The sequence below is a fragment of the Mirounga angustirostris genome, unplaced genomic scaffold (genome assembly GCF_029215605.1).
Source record: "Mirounga angustirostris isolate CCGP_5_RB_7025 unplaced genomic scaffold, mMirAng1.0.hap1 SCAF_13, whole genome shotgun sequence".
NCBI classification, from domain to species: Eukaryota; Metazoa; Chordata; class Mammalia; order Carnivora; family Phocidae; genus Mirounga; species Mirounga angustirostris.
In genome coordinates, this window is record NW_026991721.1 from 95,892,946 (window position 1) to 95,913,002 (window position 20,057).

General features: G+C 56.6%; 2 protein-coding genes across 4 annotated transcripts in view; both read left to right on the plus strand.

Annotated features, from left to right (window-relative positions):
* Positions 1–3,287, plus strand: part of FXYD6 (FXYD domain containing ion transport regulator 6) — a 30,376-nt gene extending 27,089 nt beyond the window's left edge. For both annotated transcript variants that reach the window (XM_045894941.3, XM_045894940.3), the window contains exons 7-8: positions 179–229; positions 1,973–3,287. In XM_045894941.3, coding sequence (XP_045750897.2) covers positions 179–207 — 29 coding nt within the window. In that variant the 3' untranslated portion in view covers positions 208–229; positions 1,973–3,287. The remainder of the gene's footprint in view (positions 1–178; positions 230–1,972) is intronic.
* Positions 3,288–11,358: 8,071 nt separating this feature from the next.
* On the plus strand, positions 11,359–18,691 carry FXYD2 (FXYD domain containing ion transport regulator 2). 2 transcript variants are annotated; one of them, XM_045894943.1, is made up of 6 exons: positions 11,359–11,469; positions 16,227–16,265; positions 16,441–16,515; positions 17,946–17,982; positions 18,158–18,188; positions 18,464–18,691. In XM_045894943.1, exons 1-5 carry the CDS (start codon positions 11,451–11,453, stop codon positions 18,180–18,182), a joined length of 195 nt encoding a protein of 64 aa, XP_045750899.1. In that variant the 5' UTR covers positions 11,359–11,450; the 3' UTR covers positions 18,183–18,188; positions 18,464–18,691. The 2 variants fall into 2 exon arrangements, with proteins under 2 accessions (XP_045750899.1, XP_045750898.1); XM_045894942.1 differs by lacking the exon at positions 11,359–11,469 and adding an exon at positions 14,292–14,357.
* The last annotated feature ends 1,366 nt before the right edge of the window (positions 18,692–20,057 follow it).

Below are 20,057 nucleotides of genomic sequence, written 5' to 3' on the forward strand. Positions count from 1 at the left end.
AGGTAGCGGGGCAGGGATTTGCCCCTGGGTCTGTCTGACCCCAAATCCTGCCACGTCGCGTCTTCGCTGTAGGGTTCGGACCCTCCAGCGTCAGGCATGGGCACAGCTTCCACGGGGGCCGCCCGCCGGGGCGAGGGGTCTGTTCACTACAATCTGTTCTTCTTTTTTTTTTTTCTAGCAACGGAGCCCCAGAAAGCAGAGAACTGAAGTGTAGCCCTCAGGTGGGAAGGTGAGATTCTGTCTGCCTGTGTCTTCCCCTGGCCCCCTCGCTGTTCCTGCCTCAGAGAAGTGCAGCGGGCCCCGCTTCTGTTATGAGCCGCGCTCTGAGGGCAGTGAGACAGACGGACCGACACAGCGGAGTACTGCGCATGTGCAGTAAACGGTTGGGAACTAGGGCCTCTGCACAAGCCAGTGGTCAAGTTCACGGGGTGTCATCTTAGCTGCCGTGTGGGCAGGACTTGGGGGTGAATTACGGTTGGCGAAATGCTCCCACTCTCCAAGTAGCATAAAGAGAATGGCTTTTAGTGATGATTCAGAAAGTATCTTAGGGCCACTCCAAAAAAAATTCAACATCTTTTTTTTTTTTAAAGATTTTTTTTATTTATTTATTTGAGAGAGAGAATGAGAGAGAGAGCACATGAGAGGGGGGAGGGTCAGAGGGAGAAGCAGATTCCCTGCCGAGCAGGGAGCCCGATGCGGGACTCGATCCAGGGACTCCAGGATCATGACCTGAGCCGAACTGAGCCACCCAGGCGCCCAAAATTTAACATCTTATAATGAAACTTTCAAAGTCTACACAAAACTAGGGAGAACAGTGTATTGCTGCCCCCCCGCCCCCACTCCGGCATCCTCCATGCACAGCCTGTACGCACATTGTGTTTAGCATTTGCTTCCATTGTTCGTTGTAGGGACACGGGAGAGTCATAACCGTCAAATGCCTTAATTTTCCAAAATGCTGCCACGCACAGACTCGCTGGAGCCTGCCGGAAGATGTGGGACAGGTGGGGTTGAGCCCCATTTTGTAGATAAAGAAACTGAGGTCACCGAGAACAGCCAGATAGCAAGTGACAGGTGGAACTTGAAGTCAGGCCCTTTAGCTTCGGGCCATTTCCACCACACCCCTCAGTGTCTGCTCATGTCACTCTGTGACCTCCCTGGAGTATATGGGGGCCCGGGGGGTGCGGAGGTCAGTCTCCTGTCCGCTCACATCTGCCTCACCTAAGGCATAATAGGCAGGTCTATGACTTTATCCTACATTGTCAGTGCAGAGATTTCTGGTACCGAAATGCCTGGTACACCAGCTTTTCCCGTGAGCGCAATTACACTGTGTACTTGCATAGCACGTGAATTTTTTCCTAAGCGCTTTTGTGTCATCATGACAACCCCATGGGCGGGCAGAACAGGGCTCATTATGTCCATCTTCGATGGGGCTCGGAAAGGTCAGTGATCGCCTACGCACGAGGTGGCCGTAGGTGCCAATCTAGGAGGCGGGCGTCCAGGCTGGTGGCGTGGTGTTCTGTCCCTTTGTGGTGGCTGGCAGGTCCCATCTTGGGGATGGTGGGGGGGGGGGCTCGAGGGAGGGAGGCATAAGCTAGCAGTTGTTGTGTCTTTTTTTTTTTTAAACTAGGACTTCCTCAGAAACCTTGTTCTCTTAGATCTCGGGACTGAGTCACTACTGGGGGTGTCCTGACATAGAAACCCTGGGTTTAACACTTTTCTTTCCACGTCTCCCAGGTTCCAGCCCCGCTGAGAGAAGCACTCCCCGAGGGCCCCCCCCTCCTCTGCCCCCACCTCCTTTCCCTGCATCTCAGGCTCGTCTTCCTCGTGTCCCCAGGAATGTGGTGCTTGGAGTGGGTCTCATCCTGCGGGTTTCAGGGGGCACAGGGGCTGCGCTAAAGGCAGGGGGGCAGCCGGTAGAGAGTCCTGGAAGGAACCCAGGTTGTGTTTTAATTTAAATTCTCTCCCCCTTTAGCCTCCAGAACCTGAAGGGAGCTGCTCGAACCTTTAGATGCAAATGTTGATGCTTACGAACACTGGCCACTTCGGCAGCAGATCTTTCCCCAGGAGAAGCCAAGAACGTGTGCGTCCCCTGCTCCTTCCCTGTCCCCAGAACACGGTCCACAACTTAATGATGCAACTAACACCCGCCTCCCCTGCCCGCAGCCTGCGGTCTCGTCCACCTCCTGTGACGTGTCTCTGTATGTGTTTGATGACTGTGGTCTCTGTTGCTGCTTGTTTGTGGATAATGTTGTATTTTAGTGACCCTGGACTCACTTTCCTGGGCGGGTGCTGAGCCATGGTGCAATCGGCCCCTCCCTTCTCCCCTGGGCCCCCCATCATCTCCCAATCCCGGGAGTCTGCTTTTTCCCTTGAGAGACCAGTCCCTTCTCTTGAGTGAGGGGTGGGTGTAGGTAGGGGTAGGGGGCATGGGTGGGGGCCTCCCGTTGTCTTGGGACTTGGGAAGGTTTATATGACCTTTGTGATCATTCTCCATGGCCTCTCTTCACTTCCTTCACAAGAGCCTGGCTTCTGTATTCTAGCCCCGACCCGAGTCTGTTCTGGGGTCTCTTGGCAATGGGGGGTTCACAGCAAGGACCTGGTGAGCCCAGCTTTGCCTCCAGGCAGGCTCTGCCCTGTCCATGGTCATTTCCTCTTGGGGCTTCTGGCACGGAGTCCTCATCTGCCCTGCACCATGGCAGCGCAGCCTGGGATCCCGGGCTCGGGGCTTCTACCCTGCCCCTTGGGGAATGTGCCCCTTGCATATCTTCTCAGCAATAACCCCATGGGCTCTGGAACCCTGCTCCTCTCCCTCCACCCCCCCGTCTTCCCTGCTTCGGAGACTCCCAGCTACAGCCCAGCCCTTCTGGACTCAGACGCCTGTCCCTGAATGAGGTCTCTGGGAGGTGAGGGCTGAAGGGACCCATTCTGTGGGGGCCAGCACTGTGGGGAGGGGCAGCCAGGAGAGCAGGGGACCTTTGCTTCTCTGCGCTCCCCCCACCACCACTGGCCGGGCAGCGGATGGCTCCGCCCCTGTGCTCCGCCCATCCCTGGTTAGAGAGGCAGGTGCAGCTGCCGGCTGCAGGTTAGAGACCTGGCAGGTACGCACAGCCCTGCTGCCGAGGGAGCAGCGAGAGGTCGAAGGTCCAGCCAGACCCCGCCTGTCCCATCCATCGTGTTCTTGTGGAAACTAGCCAAACCGCACCGCTGTGACCGGCACTGCTGTTCTCCGTGTTGTGACCTATCCTCTCAACAACAAAAAGGAATAAAATACCGTTTGTTTCCTAGTGGCTCTGGAGTGCTTTCCTTTGTGTCAAGGAGCTGGAGTATTTGTAGGGCCTTTGGTACTTGTAGGGCCCCAGGGACTCTGTCCTTGGTCAGAGGGAGGAGGTGCCCGCTGAAGAAGCAGTCAGGGGGTGTGTGTGGGCCAGCAGCTTCTCCCCTTCCCCGCACCCCTTCCTCCTCCCGCCTCCCCCTGCTCCTGGGTCAGTGGGTCCAGCCGCTGCCCCATGGCAGGACCTGTACCTTATGCACGGCCTGCACAGAAGCAGAGGGTCCCGGTGGCTCCACTGAGGGCCTGCTGGCCGAGAACCAAAGGTTCTAACCTCTCCCTTTGGTCAATTCTGGGGCTGCTACCCGGGGACTTGGCAAAGAGGGTGTGGGTGGGTCACTTGGGTTGTGATCAGAGCCCTTACTTACCCTTTCATCTCTCTCCAAACCCAAATACCCCCTCCTCTGTGAAGCCTTCCTGGACTTCAGGTAGAATGAGTCCTTTCCTTTCTGTGCTCCAGTCACACAGGGTCCTGCCTTTATTTTCACATTTGAGGATCCATACCTCGGCTCCAAACTCTGGAGGCCAGGTAGATAATATCCATTTGTGAATCCGCTGTTGTGACACGAGATGGCTCGTAGGGGCCAGGGGTCACCGACAGTGTCCTCCCAAAGACATTCCGGTTCAGTCTTTGGGAAAGGACTGTTGGCCAAATGAGCCCGGCTGCAAGCTGATCCCCTGGGAGGTCACTGGTGTGCGCCCCCATCTCTGTGCGTCTTGTGCGTTTTTATCGTGAGTCACCGTTCCCAGGGGGCAAGGACTAAGTCTTGTTCTAATGTGACTTCATGGCCTGCCCCCCCAAACCTTCAAGGAGTCTATCTAGGTTCTATGAGTTGTTTAGAGCTGCAGAATTCGCAGGTGCCGGTCCCGAGGGCCTGAGGGCTCCAGCTACCTCCCGGCCACCCCTGGGACATGCACGGTACCGTCCTACTTATGCAACTGTCCTGCCCTCTCTCCCCCAGGTCTTTGATAAAACGGAGGCTTTCATTGAGATCTAGCTCAATATTGTCGACTCTGTGATTATGGAGGCTAAAAAACCTCTGGTCGCACCTCAAGTTTGTGAGTAAGCTACTGACCACTGTTGGTGGGACACTCGGGGGTCAGGGAATTTACAAGGCTGGTAGCAGTTTCAGAGCTTGGCCAGAGGAAGACCCTCAGAGGCCCCAGGAACGCAAAAGATTGGGGGTACCTCCCCACATTCGTTATTAAAGCCTTAAACTCTACAATAAGTGTGAGGAAATCTAATGGGGGAGATTCTGAGTTTTCTCATGGTAATCCTGTTCATAACAGAGTGATGTTACCAGCTCTAGCATATATAGATGAGTTTTCCCTCCTTTGCCTGACTCTTGGCACCCACTCTTTTGCCTCCTGCTAACCCAGCCTTATTTCTGAGGTAGGTAGGATAGTCACACTTCTGATAAACTTGTGGCTGGTCTAGGTCATACAGCTGCCTGGTAGAGGGGCTAGGAACCGGGCTCAGGCTGTCTGTCTCCAAAGTTCCCTCTGGCACACCGCACGGCCTGGTTTCCCTCTGCAGGGGAGGGAAGGGAGGGAAGACAAAGAGAGAGGATCACCTGGCTTGGTGTGACCACACCTGGAACCTGGCTGGCCCTTCAGGGCGTACACTAGCAAGACTACCCTCTGGGTCTTATGGCCTGGAAATAAGACACATAATGAAGAGTCAAAGAAACTGATGATCAAAATAATGGCAATAATATTATTATTAATAACGAAATAAAACAGCTAATATGTGCTGAACCCTGGGCTGACCACGTCACACAGATCAACTCATTCGGAACTCACAGCACTGCCCGAAGGTATCTCAGTTTTACAGATGAGGAAGCTGCCGCTCGGTGGGACTGGCATGAGTTTGCACTCCTGGGGGCAAAGCCAAGGTCCAGCCCAGGCCCATCCAGCTCCAAGCCTGTCTCCCTCTGCACAGCAAAGGAAAGGTTGCAGACCCATCAAGTGCACATGGGAGGAGGCAGAATTTGGCCTTGTGTGGGGGAGTCCTTGGTTCCCACAGCCGTGATAATCCCAAACTGGAGTGAACTCCCCATCACTGGAGGTATTCAAGGGGATGGGATCCTCTGGCCAAGACGGACTAAGAGAATCTACCCAGGATGGCCTAATCTACCAGGTCCAGGCTCAAATTGAGGAACAACCCCTCCCGCCCCACCCCATCCCACCCCCACACATAATGGGCAAGCCCTTTCTCCCTCTCTGGTCTAGGGCTGTAGAGCCAGGGAAGAAGAATCCAGAATCCAGGCATGGATTGCTATTTAATGTGTGTCTTCCCTCCCGGACCAGCACTCCATGCTGGGCAGAACAATGTCTGTCCACTCAGCCCCCCGCCCTGGCAGGTGACTGCAATCTGTAATTTGGTTGGATATAGGAACTGTAACCTGGTTATACAGGGAAGTTGGCATGTCGCGCCACTTCCCAGAAGGGAATGCTGAGTCCCCTGGCCTCAGACAGTGATCCCAGGTGTCCTGCGCATTTTGCCTCCCAAATACTGGCCCCTCCCCATGAATTCCACTCCAGAGATTTTCAAGTCTATTTGCATGTTTACTTAACACCACATAAAAATAGGTCAATCTGCCTTCTGGGCCCCCAGGCTGTGGCCCTCTCCACCACTCTGGGTTTTTTGCAGGTCGTGGATTGGAACTTGCCAAATTGTTCTTGGAAGAGAGTCAGAGGTGGAGCGCAAGCAGCAGGGAGGGGTGGGTGGGTGAGGGGGATGCCAGGCTGAGGCACACGCCAAGGTCACCGGGCTCTTTCTCTCCTTCCTCTGGGGAGGAGGGCTCTGGCCTCCCAGTGATCGTGGGCTGGCAGGGGTGGCCGGGCAAAGCCAGGCTGGGAGGGCTGTCCAGCTCTATCTGGTTCACCTCACCTTGTCCTTGGCTGCTCTGCCGCATCTGGGTCCAGAGAGAGAGAGATCAGGTGTGTTTGCCTGAGCCGGGGGAGGAGTTTTGGAAATACCTGTCTCCAGGCCACAAAGAGGAAGAATGCCACCTCTCACCATTAGTGTGATTCATTACTGTCACAGCTAAACTCCAGGGGGGCAGAATCAGCCAGCTCAAGCCAACGGCTGCTGATTTTATGGAGCCGGCCGCAGCCCTGTGCCTGCCTGCACAATACTGGGGCGCCTGCCAAGACAGCGATGGCAGGGCAGGTGAGGCTGGATCGGATGTCATGGAAGACTTGGGCCGGTAGGGGCTGGTATGGGGAGGGCCCGCTGCACCATCCGGAGGAGTGGGCTCCTGCCCCAGAGCCAGGCGCGGAGGCAGGCCGGTGGAGGAGAAGGAGGCTCAGGACATTCCCTGGTCTCCCCCTCTCCTCTCTAGCTGTGCGAGCTCAGGCACACCCCAGCATCTCTGTCACTTTCTTTGCAAAATGTAGTCCTTCCTAGCCATAGGGTGAGCTGGGCGCCAGTGTAACCCTAGGAAAGCCACGTAAGCCTCAGTTTCCTTACCTGTGCAATGGGTCCTTTCCTGTTCCCTCACAAGGTCAAAGTGATACAGTGGACATAAAAGCACTGAGACTTCTCCAGGCAGATATTATGTTATTAATGTTTACATTACCTTTCATTTCCTTATGCATCCTTTCTTTGATGGGGGGGGGGGCCTCCTGTCTGTCAGACCTGGGTTCGAGTTCTGCCTCACCTACATATCAGAACAGTTTCCTCCTCTGGAAGTTACGTATCACAACACCAGCTTCGCTGAGTCACTGGAAGGAACGAAGCAGCTCAAGGAAGCAAAAACTCTTTGGAACTCTCGAGAACCATGAAATGAATGGAATTGTTACCAGTGAGGATTTCTAGGCACCGGACTTTGAGAAGACACATATATTTAACAGACACCCTGAGCTGAGTTCTTGAGATTGGCCAGACTTGGCCATCTGTGAAATAAATGACAAAGATGTCATTATAAAGCCAGGTGTGAGCCATCTGGGCCACACCAGTGTAATCCAGAAGGTCACCGAGGAAAAGCAGGAGCAGAGAGGGTGGGCTTGCTCCTGGAGGTGGTGGGGCCTGGAGCTGCTTTTCAGAGATGAGGGGCAGGGGGAAGTGGGTACTAGGAGGTGAAGGACCGCAGCTGGAGAGAATAGCCTCTATTCCAGTTCAAGCTCTGACGTGAGTTCCGAGAAAAGTCAAGAATGTATTTCTCTCCAGGGTATTCGCTGTGGGAGAGGTGGGTCAAACAGGTTCGCCCTTGTCAGCTGCTGGAGAAACAGAAGAGGACGTCCCCATCCCCTGCCAGCTCAGGGAGCAGAAAGCCTTGGTGACCTTGACTCTCCTAGTACATTGCCCTTTGGCAGCTCCCAGGACCTGTGTGCCCCACGGCTCCGTCATCTTGAAGCTAACACTTAAGGAATGGACCCTCCAGGACCCACCTCCCCTGGCCTCGCCTTATAAGACCCCAGTGACCCTGGCATCGGCGGCGACTGCAGGAGGCAGGAGCCAACCCTCTTTGGGGTTCAGGACCTCTGGGCAGCACAGATGGGGCCTGGGAGCTGCCACCTTCCCTGCTGAGGCTGAGCGGCCACGCAGGCCATGCAGCTGCAGATCGACCCCAGCCAGGAATCAGGGCTTTCTAGGGGCTTCTGGCTTCTTCCCAGCTGCAAGCCAACACCAGCAGGATTGCGGGGGCCCTGGAGCTCAAGGCTGTGCGCTCTGACGTGCAGCCCCAGACATGGGGGAGTGGGAGCAACCCCTCTTGGGAAGGCTGCTGGTGAGGGCCTTTGCCTGTGGCTAGCTTTTGAGCACCAGGCAGACAGTGCTCAGCTGATGTTCCCGCATGCCGCCTCCCTACCCCAGCAACCCCAAAGTGACCACCCAGACTATTGCCCCGAGACTGAAGATGCTGCTTGGGGAAGACAGGGGAGACTGAGGCATGGCAACCAAGGACATTGTCCCACTGGGTATGACAGTGCTGGAAGAGGGACCGGGACTTGGGGCTCCCTCTCCATACCTCCCAAAGGTCTCCTTGATCTGTGGGTCTTGGGAGGAAAGCAGTGTACGGCTGGATGGTCCTCTTTGGCTCTAGCCTGGACCACTCAGACAGAGGGAGGGCGGCCTGGGGTGGGTCTTTGCCTGCCCTATGGCCTTTCTGGGACAGCAGAGTAGCACTCCCACCCCATTTGGCCCCATATCCTGAGAAAGACTAAAAGAAGAGGGGCAACCAGACCCCAGGAGCGACCAGCGGTGCTGCGTAGGTGTGGGGAAGGAGAGGAAAGTTGGGGGTGAGGGTTGGATGGTGGGCCGGCAGAGATTGTGCTGAGGGTCAGAGAGCGGGAGGTGCTCTGGGAACATGCCTTAGAGGTCACCTTGGCAAGGGACTTAGCCCAGGGAAGGGATTACAGTGAGGGTCCTTGCCTCCTAGAAACCCATCTCAGGTGAGGATAATGAAGTCAACCTTGATTAGGACCTTCTTTGGCCAGGCCTTTTACCCACATCATCTCAATTTCTACAAGAACCACGAAAGGTAGGTGTTTCATCCCATTTTACAGATGGAAGGACAGGTGACCTTTCCCAGCATCACAGAATCCACAGCGAAGTGTTGGGATGCAAAGGAGCTTAAGTGTGGCGAGTCTGTGCCACAGGGTGGCCCCCGCATGGAGGGACACATGGGAGGAGTGGCTCTCCTGGGTGGCTCCCCGGGCTTCCTGGGCCGCAGGCCGAAGGAGCCGGGGCCTCCCTGCTGAAGAGCAGGGTATCTCTGAGCCAGGGGCTCCTTTGGCCCCAGTGACAGCCAGGCTGATGATCTCAGCTGGAGGTGGACAAGAAGAAGTCTGAGGGAGGACTTGGGTATGAGCAAGAGAGAGTAGACCTTCTTGACTCTTAGCCCCAGGCTTCCCCTGAAAGGAGAAATAAATGCTTGCGTGGAAGTTGCTGCAGGTCTCTGGGTGAAGCGCCGGGGGGAGTAGAGGGTGGGGATGGAAGGACTCTGGGGTAGCCGCTGGCAAGACATGGGGGTGGCCGACCACCCACTCTTTCTCCGTGGGGGCAACCTAGTTCCTGTTACCTATTAGAGGGTGGGGATCTCAGGGGAAGAGGCTGCGTTAGGCAAGTCCTGGGCCTCCCTGAGCCACTAGAGAAATGACTTCAACTCTGGGATGCATTCATTTGTTTAACAAAACTGGGGGTGCACCATGTGCCAGGTCCTGTTCTAGGCCCTGGGAATCTGCAAATGAACACAACAAAAATCCTTGCTTTCCTGGAGAAAACAAAACAAAACAAACTAAGAAAGGGATTTGAGACGTTTCAGAGAGTGGGTGTGAACATTTTAGATTGGAGTGCCAGGAGGGGTCTTCTGAGTCAATCAGTGAAATGAGGTGTGAGCAAGGTTAGCCAGGAAGTTCTCTGGAGGAAGAGTGTTCAGGAAGAGGGAAGAGCCAGTGCAAAGGTCCTGAGGCAGGAGCATGCCTGGAGGGTTAGAAGAGCATCAAGGAAACCAGTATGGCTGGAGCAGAGAGAAGGGACAGGGAAGTTGGAGACAAGGTCAAAGATGTCACTGGGGCCAGATTAAGAAGTGTCCTATAGGACACAAAAAGGACTTTGGTTTATTCTCTGAGGCTTCAAAGGGTTGGAGCAGGAGAGTGAACCCTTTATAAATGATGGGGACGGGTAGGATGACTTTGGACGCCCTTTCCAGTTAGCCAGTCCAGGACACAGGGTCTCCATTTGGGATCAAGATGCCTTCCTTTGCAGCTTTAGGAGCTGGTAGGGAACACAGAATGTGTGTGTCGGTGTGTGTGTTTGCGGGAGGCTGTGAAGGGGGTTCTGGCTGAGATCGTCACGTTTCTGAACCACTGATATGTTTGGACCAGGTAACTTCTGAAGTGTCATCCAGCGCTGAGATTTCTGAATCTTTCCAAGTGCCCGGCTTGGAGAATTTCCGCTCGACAGTCCTGAGCTGTCTGAACGTGCAGGTTTCCACTTGGGATCATGTGACAAGGCCGGGTCGTGGGAGCAGCTCGGCCACGGGGCAGGGCCCTCGGGACAGACCTCAGCCCCTCCAGATCACGCCCCTCCAGGCCTGCCCTTCTTCATTTCCAGAACGTCTTCCAGCCGGGAGGTGGCTCTCTGGGGGTGTCATTAGTCATCCCCTCAGGGCAGGAGATTCTGCTAAGGAGGGATGGAGAGGCAAGTCGTTGTCTGACTGGAGCAGGGGGTCAGAGCCGGGGGCCAGAACCAGCACCTCCCAAACCCTGCTTTTCAGTGTGCATTCTGGGGCGGCCGAGTAGGGTGGCCCCCAAGTCACCGAGGGAGATCCCGTGCTCCGGAGTGAGCCACACCCAGCCTGCTTGTTGCGACCTTGCTCCAGGCCCTCAGAGGCCCCGGTGGCCCCGGGAACTGAGACTTGGCTGAGCCAAGGCAGGGGGCCGCACCTCCCTGGAACCCGAAGGGCTGTCTTCGGGCCGTCCCCCTCTGGCACCAACCAGCAGCCCTCAGAGGCCGCGTTAGGCTGCTACGGGTTGGCTGCCATGGAGTGGCTCCACACCAGCAGCCCCTCCTGGCCCCCAGCTGCTTCCCATGTGGGCCTTACTACCTGCAGCTGCGGCCTCAGGCCTGGCCCTGAAAAGCGCCCCCGCCCCCCCAGGGCAGCTACCGAGGGGTCTGCTGGCATTCTGTGCCATCTCAGGGGACGCCGGCTGCAGAATGAGACCCGAGGGCAGGACATGTCGGGGCGGAGGCCCTACTGGGCTTGACGGGGGAGGTGCAGCTGAGTAAAGGTTTGGGGGGGCCCATAGATGACCCTCGGGGTCTCCCTCAGTCACCCCTAGGGTGGCCTTTGCAGGCGCCCCAGGCTTCCTGGGGGGCGCGGGCTGTGGTGTCTCTCCTGTGGGGGCAGAGGGGCAGCGGCTGGGGCTTGCTTTGCTGTGGCTCCCAGCTTCCCCCTTCCTCGGGTAGAAGTCAGAGACCCTCTGATGGGGATGCCTGGCACAAGGTGAGGGCTCCCTTGCCAGCTCTCCTCCCTGACTCTGTCTCTTCCTGCCCCCCCCCCCGGGGGGAGGGGGAGGAGGTGTGGAGGAGGGAGGGCCGCACTTTCCAGCCAGGCCCTTGGCAACCCATGCTTCACCACTCTCGTCCACTGAGGACTCCCCGGCCGCTCCTGCCATGGACAGGTGGTACCTGGGTGAGTCCCCTGAGCCCTACGCCCCCCGTCTGCTCAGACTCGGACACGGGTGTCCACCTCCTCACTTTGAGGTGCAGCCACCTGCTCCCCAGAAGTGCAGGGAAAGCCGAAGCGAGGACAGGCAGGATTTCTCAACAAGGGCATCTCAAGGTGGAATCCTGGATGTGTGGGGATCTCTGCCCTGAGCATCTCTGAGCTGCAGGAGCTAGGAAGACAGCTTGTCCAACAGCCTCCTTGTCTGCCTGTCTAGCCACCGGTCCATCTGCAGGAATTCCAAAGCCGGGCTGCTGGGTTCAAATCTTGTTTTCCCCACTCCCTCGCTGCCTGACCGCCGGCAAGTTGTTTAACTTCTCTCCTCAGTGTCCTCATCTCTAAAATGGGCATCCTGATGATGGCTTCCTTACCTCAGGGTTGTTGTGATGATCACATGCTTAATTTTTGTTACGTGCTCAGAACAGGGTCTTGCACATAGAGTTTAAAATTCAGATAACAACTTGTTTTTCATATTTCTGCCACCATCTCTCCCTCCCTCCCTCTCTCCCTCCCTCCTTCCCTCTCTCTCTCTCTCTCTCTATCTATCCTTTCCACCCATTTTTATATCCACTATGGCAGATAGAATCCGCAATAGCTTACAGAGATAGACAAAACGCACTAAGATACCGAGACAATGTGTGGTAAGGGGCACTGGTGTCTCGTGTAGAGAGCGACAGTAGCTTTGGGAGCACAGCCTTGCGGGTCTGGCTTTCTAGGCCTGGTTTTGTCACTAACTGGATGTTGCAGGCCAATCCCTCAAGCTCCTTGCCCTCAGTCTTCTTGTTCTGCCCAGTGGGGCTCATGGCCCTGCCCTGGCCACCTCCAGCGGTCTTGTTGCAGGGAGCAAATGATCAGCCTCAGCTTCTTCATCTGTAGAATGGAGCAAGCCCGGATTCAGTGGGACAGTGCATATAAAGAACCTGACAAGGGACACCTGGATGGCACAGTTGGTTAAGCGTCTGACTCTTGGTTTCGGCTCAGGTCGTGATCTCAGGGTGGTGGGATCGAGCCCTGCATGGGCTCTGCACTCACAGGGAGTCTGCTTGGGATTCTCTCTCCCTCTCCCTCAGCCCCTGGCTCACACACACTCGCTCGCTTGCTTTCTCTCAAAATAAATAAATCTTAAAAATAAATAAAGAGCCTGACACATGGTCAGCCCCTACTAAGCATTAGCTGTGCTATAATATTCTCATGAATATTCATTGCTCGGCTCTGAAAGCAGAGAGTAGAATGGATGTCACAGCTCCTGGGCTGCAGGGCCATGGCCATGACATTCTCTCTCCATCTCACCCCCATGCTGATTTTCGCTGGAGGGGGGTTGGCTTTCCTGCGTCCAGCAGTTAATGTTCAACAAAACATGAATGCCCTTTATTTTCCAGTTGACACAAATATGACGGTAACTATAGTGACACTTGCTGTGTCCCAGGTCGTATGCCCTGCTCTTCACATGCATTATCTCCTTTCTCTGCACAACAACTCCCTGAGGCAGGGAGTAGTCCCATTTTACAGACGAGAAGACTGAGGCGCAGAGAGGTTCAGTGACTCGACAGAGGCCATTTACTTAGCAAATGGAGGAGCCAGGAAATGAACTCAAACCTTGATCCCCTGCAACCACTCCAGGGGGATTAACAGAGGGATTCATTCCCTTTGGAAGGAGCAGTCCATCCTTGGTGGACACTGACTGCTGGCTTTGGGCCCTTGGCTACCATTGAACATTAGCCTCTTCTGGAGGCCAGTTCAATGGACTAGAGCTCAGCCAGGAATATGAGCACTCATGGAGTACCCAGCCCTGGGGTCTCTGGGGTGAAAGAGGCCGCCGCAGAGTGGGGAGGCAGCCTCGGAGGTGTGGGAAAGCACCTGACTCCTAAAGCCTAAGGCCTGCCTGTCCATCCTCCACCTTAACCCTCACCGGCTGTGTGACCTGGGGCCAGGGCCCTACCCTCTCTGTGCCTCGGATGCCTCATCTGTAAAATGGGAAATAACACAAGGCACAAGGGGATACTAGTTAGGCAAGTGCTTTGTGAGTCAGAAAAGCAAGCCCTTCTCCAGGTGGTAGGCTTGGCCCCTTCCTGAAGGAGCTGACAGCGCAACCCGGGAAACTGGCATGGGAGCAGCTAGACTGCAGAAGGAAAATGCCAGAGGCAACAGGGAAAGAGATTAGTTAGGGGTGACTGGAACCTTTCTGATGGAGGTGTGAGCTGCTGGATGCAGCCCCGAAGGGTGAAGGAAACAACAGGAACGGGGCAGCTCAGGCCTGGAGGCAGGAACGCGCACGATGGGCTCGGTGTGGGCCTTGTGGTGGGAGGGGGGCAGGTGCCTGGGGACGTCCGCAGGGAAGCCCCGGATGCTGGGTCGGAAGTAGCAGCTGAGCTGTGGTCTCCGTGGTCTCCGCAGTGGTCGGGGAGGTGGGCGGCTGCTGGGGTGGGGTGGCGTCTGTGGGGCCCCCGACGTGGCCCCTCAAGCGCTGGTAGACACTGAATATATTTTGAAAGTCCCACTTCCCCCGTGCCCCAGCCCCAGCCACAGCTTCTCCAGCCGGTGGAAGAACACTGTGGCCTACCCGTCCCCAACCCTTCTCTGGAAATTTCCTTTCGGGAGGGTTTGGAAACTCAGCCAGCTCGTCCCTGCCCCTGCGTGCGCCCACACTTCCTCCTGCCTCCGAGGGAGCCCCTCCGCTCACACGAGGGCTTCTCTCGTGACCAGGGTAAACATTACCTGGCACTGTTAATGTTTAATGCCCCCACCTCTCCCCTGGCCACCCGCAGCCAGGTGCTCTCCCCCGAGCAGAGGCAGGGGAGGGCAGCCGGGACCAGCCCGATCAGCTAGGGGAATGGCAGCACTGTCCCTGGACGATGGTGAGTGTGTGTGTACGTGTGTGAAGCAGGAGGTGGCCTCTCCTTGGACCACCTTTGAGGGGATGAGCTGGACCCCTGGCACCCCTGCCTTCCAGGGACCCCAGCACCCCTCCCCCAACCTTGCCAGCCTCCTAAGAGGATTTAAAAAAATTGCTTTGAACAAGAGGGTCCTGCCTTAAGTCTGAAGGAATAGAGCTTGAATGGCAGAACCTGGGGTGCCAGGTAGGAGCTGGGGGATGGGGGCGGGGATGAGCTCCTATCTTGACTCTCCGGCAGGCACCTGTCCTGGTTCAATGTATTTTTTGGACTATCTAAGCTCAGAGCGGGAGGTGGAGGGGGATCAGGCTGGCTTTGGGGCCAGAGCCCCCCAAGTGTGGAGGGACACCGCCAAAAGGATCCCGTGATGGGGGTGACTCGGGCCTGGAGGCCAACAGGGACCTCTGTTGACTGTGGTGGGCTTTGAGCCAGACCTAGAAAAGACGAGGGCTTTGGGTGGGCGTGGGTTCAGTGAATGGCTCAAGACAAGGGACGAAGGAGGAGGCGGCTCCCTGGTGTGGTGAGGGGAGCCGCCAACCTAGTCATGGCTCTGGGGCTAACTCCCCATGTCACCCTGCACAAGAACTGAATCCAGAGACAACGCTGATGGGCTCCCACATGGGGACAGGCTCCTGGGTCCCCATAGCCCTCCCCTAGAGGCCCAGGCACTGGCTCCCTCTGGCCAGGGAGGCTGCACAGGGGACACCCTGTGGTGTCCCCAGGCCCCCAGGCCCCCCACCACCCAGGGCACAGTTCAGCACAGCCTGGGAGGTGCCGACTTGTGCATCCCTTCTACCTCAGGCACTGCCTCCTTAGTGCCGAGAAGGGACCCGATAGAGGGTAGGAAAGAGGGGCCACCCCCCACCATGGCCGCAAAACTCTGGCCAGGTGCCCTCGGGCTGCCCAAAGGCAAGTGTGCTCAGTTTCCAGGGCTGGAGGGCAGAGCTATGACCTCTGGCGCTGAGTAGCAACACGTTGGGTGGGCTAACACTGTAGGACACAGGGGACTGGACCATACGTGGCCTTGAAATGTCTCGTGCCTTCTGACCATCTGAGGGGCAATGTAGCAAAGGGGTAAGGCGCCTAGATTCTTAGCAACCTATTGCCTGGGTTTAAGTCCCAGCTCTTCCCCTTTATGCTGTGTAACTGTGGGGGCGTTACTTAACCTCTCTGTGCCTCCAGCTTCTAGGGATTGTATTGGAATCATATTAATGCTTCACGGGATGCCTGTGACGGTAAAATGAGCTAACGTTTTGTTAGCCTTCGCCTAGCGGGTGGTAAACACTATATATTAACGATTCTTAAAAGAATTTGCTTCCCCTTGAGGATGGAAACATAAGAGAGAAGGATCTAGAAACCTGAGTCCAAGACCCAGTTCTGCCCCCAACTTTCATGGGGGACCTTCAACAGGTTCAGTTTTCTCCTTCTGTGCAGTGGAAGTGAAGGGCCTCTTCAGTTCATTCATTCCACAAGTATTTGCGACGCATCTTGCCGTTGATTAGTCACATGGAGGGAGGCTCCATGGGTCCAATGGGAAATGTCTCCCATGGCCTTGCTTACGGTTGTAGAAAGAGAGGAGAGGAAAGAGCCAACCCTCCCAGAGTTGCCGGAGGCCCCCACAGGCAGCACGGCACCCTGCTTGGATGCTTGGTGTTTGGTCCCAAGCTGATTGTCTCCGAGGTGGCCCAGGACAGATGCCCCCACTGGCAGTGGCCTTAGCAGGCCCACCAGCCTCCTCTTGCCCACTTGGACCCTTGGGGCTGCCGGGAAGGGAAGGATGGGAGGTCCACTGTTTCTGTGGCTGGCTCACCCTGCCTCTGGCTCTCTCCTCAGGCGGCAGCCCCACGGACGATGTGGACCCATTCTACTACGGTAAGCCTGGTGGGCCCCCCTCCTCAGCCTGCCACCACACACAGACCCCCGGTTCCTGGCATCCCCTGGTTATGGCCACCACCTTCCCCTGGTAGCCTGGGGCTGCTGCTGGGGTGGGATGTGGGAAGGGTGCCTGGGATGACCCATCCCACCTCCTTGCCCTCTCCTTCCTCAGACTATGAGACTGTCCGCAAGGGGGGGCTCATCTTTGCTGCCCTGGCCTTCGTCGTGGGGCTCATTATCATCCTCAGTAAGTGGGGCTTTCGGAAGGGGCCGCTTCATGGGGCCCTATCTCTTCTCAGAGCCACTGAGCACGGGTTCCCCAGGCGGGGGTCGGGGAAAGCCCTCTCACCCTCTTCTCAGATCCCAGAAGGGAAGTGAGTTTCTCCCTCCCCTCCATTCCCCTATGCAGGATGTGGGAACTGACAGATACCCTGATGGACACAGGCTTCTTGGGACGCCTCCCTGCTTGGTCCTTGGGCCACACAGAGGACGTGCCCTTTTCCTCCAGTGCGCCCTCTGGTGGCCCTGGGAGGAGCTGCTGAGAGGGGAGAGCTAGCTGTGCCCAGCCTGCGAGGGACACTCCAGCACACGGGGTTCAAGCCAGGGGAGGGAACCAACCTCCACTGGATACCTCCCTTGGCCAGATCTGGGCACTTTCCTTGCTTGGCATGAGCTACATCTCAGTCCATTTAATCCTCTCGGCAACACTGAGGGATGGCCCCTATGGTCACATTCTACAGAGGAAAAGCTACCCACCGTGACAGGTGCAACAACTTGCCCGGGGGGCCACAGCCAATCAGAAGCAGAGCTGAACTCAGCTGAACCCAGGGGTGTCCACCTCCCACCCCATCCCACCGACTGCTGGAAAGCAAGTGTGGCTGGGAGCCAGAGGCATTCGACCCCATCACCAGTTTACTGTGTGTGGATCCCTAACTCCCTGGGCCTCAGTTTGCTCATCTGTTAAATAGGGATGATCCTACTGATCTCATAAAGTTAGGGCTAGCATGACAGCCAAGGGAGTACTCAGGGGCAGGCCTAGAGTGTTCTGGAGGAGAGACGGGTCCTTGTATATCCCCTAGCCCCAGTAGGCACACAGCAGGGTTTAGTAAATGCTCATTGACTTGGTTTGGTGCAACCAGAAGAAAAATACACAGAAACACAAACACCTCTGCGTCCTGGGATTCTAACCCGTCCATGGTTGGTGCCATTCCATCTGAGGGCTTCTGTCTGCAGACATGGCTGCTCTCCCCAGCTCAGCTGGAAGGGTCTTGTGGGCAGTACTGGGTCGTGGTCCAGCACACAGGTACAGGGGGCAGACAGGCCTGAGCAGAGATCTTGGCTCTGGACTTATGGTCCTCCTCCCCCAGGAGCATATTGAGCAGCTACTATGTGCTCGGCCCTGTGCCGGGGGCACCACCATGGCCCCTGCTTGGCCACTGCTCTCAGCAAGCTCACGGTCTACCACGGAGCCGCTGCGGTAAATGTTTGTTGACTGACTGACGGATGTACCGACTGACTGAATGCTTATGGCCCAGCTCCATATAAAGACAGAAATGGTCCACTGTGGCTCTGGTGGGCGGGAGGGAGTAAAGGCTCCAGGGCTGCATCCTTCAGGGCAGAGAGGCTCTCCCTGGAAGCAAGAGGTTGATGGAAACTCATCTCCTTTCTCCCTTCAAGGCAAAAGACTCCGCTGTGGGGGCAAAAAGAAGCACGGGTGAGTGCCTGCTTAGGGTCCCTGAGTGGGGTGGGGACACTGGGGGGAAAGGAGGCGTAGGCCAAGGATTTTGGTCTCCGAAGCCTGTGAGGAGGGGTCCCCGACTTCAGGGACCCTGAGACTCACCACATCCCCCTCTGACTTCTTCCTCTCTTTTTCCCCTCCCCCACCCCAGGCAAGTCAATGATGATGATCTGTAATGACAGGTGAGTTGGGGAGGGACAGGTGAGGGGGGAGCCAGGGATGGCTCTGGAGAAATCAGGGAGAGCTTGGGACGGAGCCGGGAAGGATTTCAGGGTCTTCCAGCCTCCAGCCAGGTGGTCTGCCACCCACCCTGGCTTTTTGATTGATGGCCAAGTGTCTGGTGTGGCGTGTGTGGCCAAGGGCGGGGGCAAAGAGAAAGGTGAGATGAATAAGGAATAAAAGAAAAATCCCTACTCCTGCCCCCATTGCAACCCAGACCCTGTCTTTGTCTTTTCAGAGTCAGCCGTACTGCCTTTGCAGTGGGGCCTTGGGAAGCCTTCCCTGAGCTGCAGACCTTTGTCCCCAGCACTGCCAGGCCCTCGGGCTGAAGGAAGCACCAGGCTCCAGGTGACCCCTGGGTTTTCATGGCCTCCTCCCAACCCCAGGCTGCCTCATGTTAATAATAAAGCCAGCCTCAGAGACACAGCTCCTTCCCTGGCCTCCCTCCTTCCCTCCCATACCTGCCACAACCCACTCGTCCTTCCAAGCTGGAGTACAATGGAGCCATGACCTTGGTTTTCAGTGAATTGCTCAGGTGCCCATGCCTACTCATCATCTGCAGGCCTCTCCTTGCCCCCCGAATTGCCAGGAGCCCCGAGGACCGAGGACTCAGCCTGCCTTCCGCACCCCAGGGAGAGAAAGCCGGGAAGTGTGAAGGTCAATGACAAATGGGTGCCGCTTTGGTATCTGCTCAGGCCCTGGGTGCTGCTACTGGAGCTCTCTGCTGGGAGTTCCTGCAGATGTGCCCTGAGCGGCCAAAGTCGTAGCTGTTTGTGACCATAGTACGTGCTCTGCCACCTCCCAGGAGCTCCAGCATGCCAGGATGGGTGGGCCTGGGGGCCTTGGTGTGTGCCTCAGCACGCGCTCTCTCCTGACCCTGGTGCTAAGCTCAGGCCACTCCCTTTCTGCTCTCGGGGCTTGGGAGCCCCCCACCGCACCTGTTCTCCTCCACCTATCTGGGTGCTGCCTTGGTTAATCCCAGGGCCAGGGAGCGGACAGGGAGGGTGCGGACCTCCAGCCCTGTGCACTCTGGCAGGGACCCAGCCGCCGGCCGCAGGAGCCACGATGGTGTCAGTCTGCTTCTCTGCCCAGAGCCCAACTTCCTGAAGCCTGTGGCCCCCTTGCGGCGCAGCATGCTCCCCTCTGGCAGTTTCTGCACTCAGAAGGAGCCCATCTTCCCTCTCCTGCTCTTCCGTGTCGAAGGGATGGGGTGGCAGGATCACGGCACCACCTAGTGTCCATTTTCCCCATCTGGGTTTGTAAGCCTGCCAGGGAGGGGAGGGGAGAACTTGGCAGGAGAACCCAGACAGCAGCGAGCTAGTGGAGTTTACAATGAACAGGGGGGTCATGGGTTCAAGCCCCGCACTGGGCGTGGAGCCTACTTAGAATAAAAATTTAAAAAAATATTTTTAAATTTAAAATGAACAGGGTATATTTGGGGGCCAGAGGCAGAGTAGACCACCGTTCCACTTGCAAATTCAGTTCTTTGTCTAAATCCACAGACCCCAGGTCCTGAAGACCACCAAGCCTCACAGAATCACAGAAGGCTTGAACACAGAAGGTCCTTAGGGAGCGAAAGAGACAAGCTTCACTTCTCAGAAAGGGAAACTGAGACCGTAGGAAAGGCAGGGACTTGTCCAGGTGACACAGCTGGCCTGTATCAGGGCCAGAGCTAGAAGCCAGCTCTCCAGTTCCCATTCCAGCATTCTCACTGACACCTGACGGTGGTGGGCAGATTCCCCACTGACCCCCTGTGGGCTTGGAAAGCCGAGGGAAGAGAGAGAGGGCCTGGCTACTTACACCTCGGGGCCGAGGTCTTTGCGACACCCTGC